The sequence below is a fragment of the Cherax quadricarinatus genome, chromosome 87 (genome assembly GCF_038502225.1).
Source record: "Cherax quadricarinatus isolate ZL_2023a chromosome 87, ASM3850222v1, whole genome shotgun sequence".
NCBI lineage: Eukaryota > Metazoa > Arthropoda > Malacostraca > Decapoda > Parastacidae > Cherax > Cherax quadricarinatus.
Window position 1 is genome coordinate 1191426 of NC_091378.1, and position 7818 is coordinate 1199243.

At 42.1% G+C, this 7818-nt stretch overlaps 1 protein-coding gene across 4 annotated transcripts in view; it reads right to left on the reverse strand.

Moving 5' to 3' along the window:
- The window catches only part of LOC128703789 (uncharacterized), a 662970-nt gene that overhangs the window by 42127 nt on the left and 613025 nt on the right, over positions 1 to 7818 (reverse strand). For all 4 annotated transcript variants that reach the window (XM_070103721.1, XM_070103724.1, XM_070103723.1 and 1 more), the window contains exon 10: positions 3146 to 3325. In XM_070103721.1, the coding sequence (XP_069959822.1) occupies positions 3146 to 3325 (180 nt within the window). The remainder of the gene's footprint in view (positions 1 to 3145; positions 3326 to 7818) is intronic.

Sequence of the window (7818 nt, forward strand, 5' to 3'; positions counted from 1 at the left end):
CCAATGAACCAACAGTGACAACACACACACCAGTGAACCAACAGTGACAACTAACACACACCAATGAACCAACAGTAACAACACACACCAATGAACCAACAGTGACAACACACACCAATGAACCAACAGTGACAACACACACCAATGAACCAAGTGACAACACACACCAATGAACCAACAGTGATAACACACCAATGAACCAACAGTGACAACACACACCAATGAACCAACAGTGACAATACACCAATGAACCAACAGTGACAACACACACCAATGAACCAACAGTGACAACACACACCAATGAACCAACAGTGACAACACACACCAATGAACCAACAGTGACAACACACACCAATGAACCAACAGTGACAACACACACCAATGAACCAACAAGGCTAACAACACACTCACGCAGTCCCTACGTTTTGTCAGTCCACTCTAAATGAAACAGGCAGGAACCACATGCTGTCTATCCTATAGAGATTCACGGAGACTTAGTGTTGTACTAAGAGCAAAGGGCAGGACTCGGAGTTATGTCTCGACCCGATATCTATTCCAATCGTGGTGTTCTTCTTAGAAACACCAGTTAACTGACTAACAGAGATGAAGTCTGAGAAGTCTAACAAAAGAGCAGCAGAAGCAGAGGCAGAAGCAGGAGCAGCAGCAGGAGCAGCAGCAGGAGCAGCAGCAGCAGCAGCAGCAGCAGCAGCAGCAGCAGCAGCAACAGCAGCAGCAGCAGCAGCACCACCACCAGCAGCAGCAGCAGCAGCAGCAGCACCAGAAGCAGGACCACAAGCACCAGCAGCAGCACCACCACCAGGACCAAAAGCACCAGCAGCAGCACCACCACCAGGACCAAAAGCACCAGCAGCAGCAGCACCAGCAACAGCAGCACCAGCGTCGTATTCTCTGTTGTAATGGCAGACCCTAGACACTCTTCTCACAAGTACTCACGTCTATTTGAGGGAAAAAACACCACTCATGGTGACATTACAGAAGGCATGCAGCACACACACTCCTCTGACCACACGCACTCACAGCACCACCAACACCACCTTTTGTAATATACAAATATCTAATTTCAAGAATTTACCTACTCTCACAGCCCGGCCTGGGGCCCTTAAACATAACTCTGTTAGTGACACACTACTGGAAGCTCTAGTCAGTTTCTGCAGTGAAGATTTCAGGTCATAGCAGACTACAATGTATCGTAATGTGGCTGTCAGGCACGAGCGATTATAGAACCATCTGGATGATAAAATTAACGAAACAAGAAACAGAGAGGGAAAACATTTGGGAAGAGAACGATAAGACTACTGCATTATGTAAGAGAATACAAGATAGACAGTGTGGTGAGAATGTTGTTTGTGGAGAGTTAGGAAGTGTGTTGACGTGTGTAGTGTGACACACTGGACCACACACTCTACCATAATGTGTGGCGTGTCATACTGGACCACACTACCACACTGTGTAGTGTGACACATACTGGACTACACACTCTACCACAGTGTGGTGTCACACACTGGACCACACTACCACACTGTGTAGTGTGACACACTGGACCACACACACTACCACAGTGTGGTGTGTCACACTGGACCACACACACTACCAAATATGTAGTGTGACACATACTGGACCACACACTCTACCACAGTGTGTAGTGTGTCACACTGGACCACACACTCTACCACACTGTGTAGTGTGACACACTGGACCACACACTACCACACTGTGTGGTGTGTCACACACTGGACCACACACTCTACCACAGTGTGTTGTCACACACTGGACCACACACTTTACCATAGTTTGTACTGTTACACTGAACCACACACTCTACCACATTGTGTGTAGTGTGTCACACACTTGACCATACACTCTACCACACTGTGATGTGTCACACACTGGACCACACACACTATCACACTGTGTAGTGTGTCACACAATCTACCACACTGTGTAGTGTCACACACTGGACGACACACACTACCACACTGTGTAGTGTGCCATACTGGAGCACACACTCTACCACATCAGCCGTCTCCCACCAAGGCAGGGTGGCCCGAAAAAGAAAAACTTTCATCATTCACTCCATCACTGTCTTATCAGAGGCACGCTTACACTCAGTTATAAAACTGTAACATTAACACCCTTCCTTCAGAGTGCAGACAATGCACTTCCCATCTCCAGGAATCAAGTCCGGCCCGACGGTTTCCCTGAATCCCTTCATAAATGTTACTTTGCTCACACTCCAACAGCACGTCAAGTCCTTAAAACCATTTGTCTCCATTCGCTCCTGTCTAACACGCTCACGCACGCTTGCTGGAAGTCCAAGCCCCTCGCACACAAAACCTCCTTTACCCCCTCCCCCCAACCTTTCCTAGGCCGACTCCTATCCCGCCTTCCCTCCACTATATATATATATATATATATATATATATATATATATATATATATATATATATATATATATATATATATATATATATGCAATAAGATCACAGTAAACAGGTTATTTCAGAATATGCAAAACAACCACTCTGAAAGAATAGAGAAATTCCAAGCGCTTTCGTGACTACTCACATTATGTGATAATGTGAGTAGTCACGAAAGCGCTTGGAATTTCTCTATTCTTTCAGAGTGGGTGTTGTGCATATATATATATATATATATATATATATATATATATATATATATATATATATATATATATATATATATATATATATATATATATATATATATAGATGGCAGTGAAGGTGACCCATAACAGTTCAAGCTTCACGGTCACAAAAATGTTGGTCCCACACTGATACAAGCTGATAGTTCACCTCAGCAGACAGCCTGGGTCAACACTTCAAAATTCCCTGCTATCTGCCTTCTCCATGTATTCCCCTTTATTTATTTATGTGTTTATATATATATATATATATATATATATATATATATATATATATATATATATATATATATATATATATATATATATATATATATATATATAAGCTAGGGTAACAATGACACTAGGAAATAAAATTAATTCTTTAAGACTACACGATTTAGGAATAGATGAGCCAACTGATCTAAAAATGAATGTGAGACTTGTTCAGGACGTGGGGGATGACTGACTGCTGGCGCTTACTTTATCCAGGAGGTGGTAGCAGGTGGCAGTATCCTGGAGGCGGTCTCTGGTGTGGTGGAGGCGGTCAGTGAACTGTGTCAGGTGGAGGTGGAGGGCCCTGGCCAGCTCCTTCACACTGGCCTCTGTGTCTCCTGCCGACGCTGCCTCCTCCAGTAGCGCCCCGCCCTTCTCCAAGTGCCGCTGAAAGTAATAAAAAAATATCCATCAATATCCCCTGCTGCAGGTGAAGGGCTCTTGATCCGAACAATGGAGCTACTTTCCACTTTCTCGCATACACCCTCATTATTGACAGATAGAAAACAAAGAGTAGTAGTAAACAGAGCAAAAGCCAACATTAACGAGTTAAAAAGCTCAGTTCCCCAAGGCACTGTCCTGGTACCTCTGCTGTTTCTTATCCTCAGAGCAGACATAGATAATAACACCCGTCACAGTTCTGTATCATCACTTACAGATGACACTAAAGTAAGCATGAAATTCACTTCGGTAGAAGACACTGAAAAATTGCAGGAAAATGTAAGCAGTGTTTTCCAGGGAGGAGTGAAGAACATGATGTTAGTGGTGATAAGTTCCAGAGACACTGTATACAAAATTCAACAGGATCATAAACAGGACGAAAAGAACACGTGAAAGACCTGGGAGTAATTTTGTCGGCTGACCTTCCTTTCAAAGAACACAATAAGGCAAATGTCACGACAGCCAGGAAGATGACGGGTGGATAATGAGAACTTCAAAACAAAGTATATAGTGCCAATGATGACACTATTCAAATCACTTGTGCTCTCTCGTTTAGAATACTGTTCAGTGTTGACGGCCACTTCAGGGCAGAAGAGGATACCAGAGCTAGAGTATATACGGCCCACATAAAGTCAAACATTTCAATTACTGGGAAAGCCTTAAAGTCATAAACACGTACTCACTGTAACAGAAGAGATATACATGATAATATACATCTGGAAGGCACTCGTGGGCCTGGTCCCAAATCTACACACTGCCATAACAACATAATAGTGAGAGATATGCCTTTACCTTTGAAGAGTTTCGAGAGTTTCACTACTCTCGGAGCCGGGCCATGGGCCGCAGGAAGTGTAAAACAAATTCAGTGAAAAGCAGGGGTGAAGTGGGCACAATAAGCGAACACTATCAACATAATAATACATGTAATGACCACTGTAGTCTTAAAAAGTGACCAAATAAATAAAAGGTACTTACAGTGATTGTTTTATTGACTTCGATAAGAACATAAGAAGGAACACTTCAGCAGCCCTACTGGCCCATGCGAGGCAGGTCCAAGTTCCCCACCGGCCCAAGCCAATGCCCCAACCTAGTCAGGTCAGTAGATGAATGGTTCAGAGAACCGACATGTTGATAAATTAGACACATGTCTAATTAGACACATGTGTCTAATTTATCAACACGTCGGTTCTCTGAACCATTCATCTACAAACCTGTCAGACACTGCAACTTCTTGGAATCTTAATACTTGGGAATTCTTCGCTTGCCTAATTCTTGGGCACGACCTACTTCCACTGGGGAATCCCGCCTACCAGTGACTGCCCTCGTCTGCTGCCCGTCCCTTCCACTGACGCCTATATAAACGTCAGTCTTCTTGCCTTTGCTCCAGATTCTCCTCCACCACGATGCTGTGAACACTAACTCCAAGGCCGAGGGACTGATTACCTCATCTTTTGTATATAGTTCTACTGTCTTCCTATTATGTCCTAGAATCTGTATTGATAAAGCCACTGGATGGCGAAACGTCTACAATAAAGATATCCAGATGTTGCACATGTGTCTTAACTTTCAAATGTTACACCACCTCTCCTGCCATAGGTTTATAAGCTCCTTCTCAGCACGTATGCCGTATTCTATTCAAGATTGATGGACTGACCACATCGACTCAAGGTTGAGGGACTGATTACCTCATTCTCCTCCTGTTCTTCAAGATTCTACTTTGTATGGACTGATGAAGCCACTGTGTGGCGAAACGTTTCCTCAATAAATATACCCAAGAGTTGCACATGTGTCTAATTTATCAACTAGTCAGGTCAGTTCACATTCACTTAAGGAAGAAGCATGGCATCAGACTTAGTAGCACAATGGAAACATAAACACATGCAGTTTAATGTGATCCTTTATTGACAACGTTTCGCCCACACAGTGAGCTTTTTCAAGTCACAAACAGATCTACCTGGGGTGGAAGGTACGGGAGTATTTATAGTCAGAATGTTGAGGTCAGGTGGAGAATGCTGCATCTGAGGATCCACTGGGTGGGGTTATAGAGTCTTGGGTAGCTTGGCGAGTAGACCTTCTGCAGTGTTCTATGTTCTTATGTGGGATAGCGATGAAGAAGTTTCTTGGTAAGTGGTTCAGCTATGTTATAGAAGCCATTGTTCTGGTTGAAATTGTTGGTTATAGAGATAAGCGATGATTCCAGGATTCTTCGGTATTGAGTGTTGTCTTCTGTGGCGATAAGTCTTGAGTTTCTGTAGTTAATTAAATGGTTGTGTGAATTGCAATATTGTACACAGGCATTCCTTGTATCGTCAGTCCTGCTTGCGTATTGGTGTTTTGAAATACGTGTTTGGAGGTCTCTTGATGTTTCGCCCACGTATAATTTGTTGCAGTCATTACAAGGGATTATGTATACCCCTGCAGAGGATGGAAGCTTGTCCTGTCTACTACTGGTGATGACCTTGATGGTCGTGGTGGTGGAGGTAGATACTTGGAATGATGTATTGGAAAAGATGTTGGAAACATGTAGCACAAGCTAGTCAGGTTCAACTCACACCCACCCACACCCACTCATGTATTTATCAAACCTATTTTTAAAAATACACAACGTTTTAGCTTCTACGACGGTACTCGGGAGTTTGTTCCACTCATCCACAACTCTATTACCAAACCAGTGCTTTCCTATATCCTTCCTGAACTGGAATTTTTCCAACTTAAAACCAGATATTTTTAGCACGCTATTTACATCCCTGTTATTTATTCCTGTTTTCCATTTATACACCTCAATCATATCCCCCCTAATTCTACGCCTTTCTAGAGAGTGCAGATTCAAGGTCCTCAGTCTATCCTCATAGGGAAGATTTCTGATACATGGGATCAACTTTGTTATCCTCCTTTGTACGTTTTCCAGAGTATTTATATCCATTCTGTAATACGGTGACCAAAACTGTGCAGCATAATCTAAATGAGGCCTAACCAAGGATGTATAGAGTTGAAGAACAACCTGAGGACTCCTATTATTGATGCTTCTTGATATAAAGCCAAGGATTCTATTAGCTTTATTGCGAACACTTATGCACTGTTGTCTTGGTTTCAGATTACTGCTAACCAGAACTCCTAAATCCTTTTCACAAACAGTAATATTAAGATCTACATTATTTAGTTTATATGTGGCATGTCCAATGTTTAGAACTTTGCATTTGTCTATATTAAATTGCATCTGCCACTTCTCCGACCACTGCATCAGTCTATTTAAATCTTCCTGGAGTGCTCTAATGTCCTCGTCAGAATTAATTCGTCGGCCTATTTTGGTGTCATCGGTAAACTTGCTTATGTCGCTCTTTATGCCCTCATCAATGTCGTTTACGTAGACTGTGAATAACAAGGGGCCCAACACTGACCCCTGTGGAACACCGCTCGTAACACTTCCCCATTCTGATTTCTTCCCATTTTTGCAAACTCTCTACTGCCTGTATGTCAACCATGCCTCTATCCAGGAAATTTTTTTTTCCTATTCCGTGTGCCTTAATTTTGGTATCACATCTGCCATTTTCCACTTATCTGGCACTATGCCAGTTTGTAGTGATATGTTGAAAAGATTAGCCAAAGGTTTGCTAAGCTCCTCTTTACATTCCTTTAGAACCCTTGCGTACAGTTAATCAGGGCCTGGGGATTTGTTAGGTTTAATTTATCTAAGGACCATGTCACTTGTGACCCTAATCGTGCATAGTTCATCATCCTGTTCTACGTAATTTATAATTTCTGGAATATCGTTAGTACTTCCTGTGTAAAAACTGAGATGAAGTATGTGTTAAAATTCTACACATTTCCTTATCACTGTCGGTGAGCTGACCCGAGTAACTTTTGAGTGGGCCAAACTTGTCCTTAATCTTACTTCTGTATACCTGAAAGAATCCTTCTGGGTTAGTCTTCGATTACCTTGGAACTTTAACCTCATAATCTCTTTTTCCTTTTCTTATTCCCTTTTTTATTTCTCTCTTTAAATGAATATATTGATGTCTTAATTTACCCTCTCCTCTTTTGATTCGCCTATATATGCCTCTCTTTTGACCAGTAAGATCTTTTAATCTATTGTTTATCTATTTAGGATCATTTTTGTTTGATCTTATTTCCCTAATTGGAACATAAGCTGTCTGAGCAGTTAGAACTATGCTCTGGAAATCGTCATATCAGCAACCATCACCACCTACCTGACCCATAGTCAGTTTAGCCCACCCAGGTAATTTCTCAGTCCTATGAAATCAGCCAAGCAGAAGTCAGGGACAGAGACTTGATTGCCATTATTAGGGTTAATTCCATGATATCTTAGTGATTTGTGATCACTTTTCCTAAGTTCATCATTAATCTCAAGATTATTAATTAGTTATTCCCTGCTGGCAAGAAACAAACCAAGCAGGTTATTTCCTCTAGTTGGTTCTGTC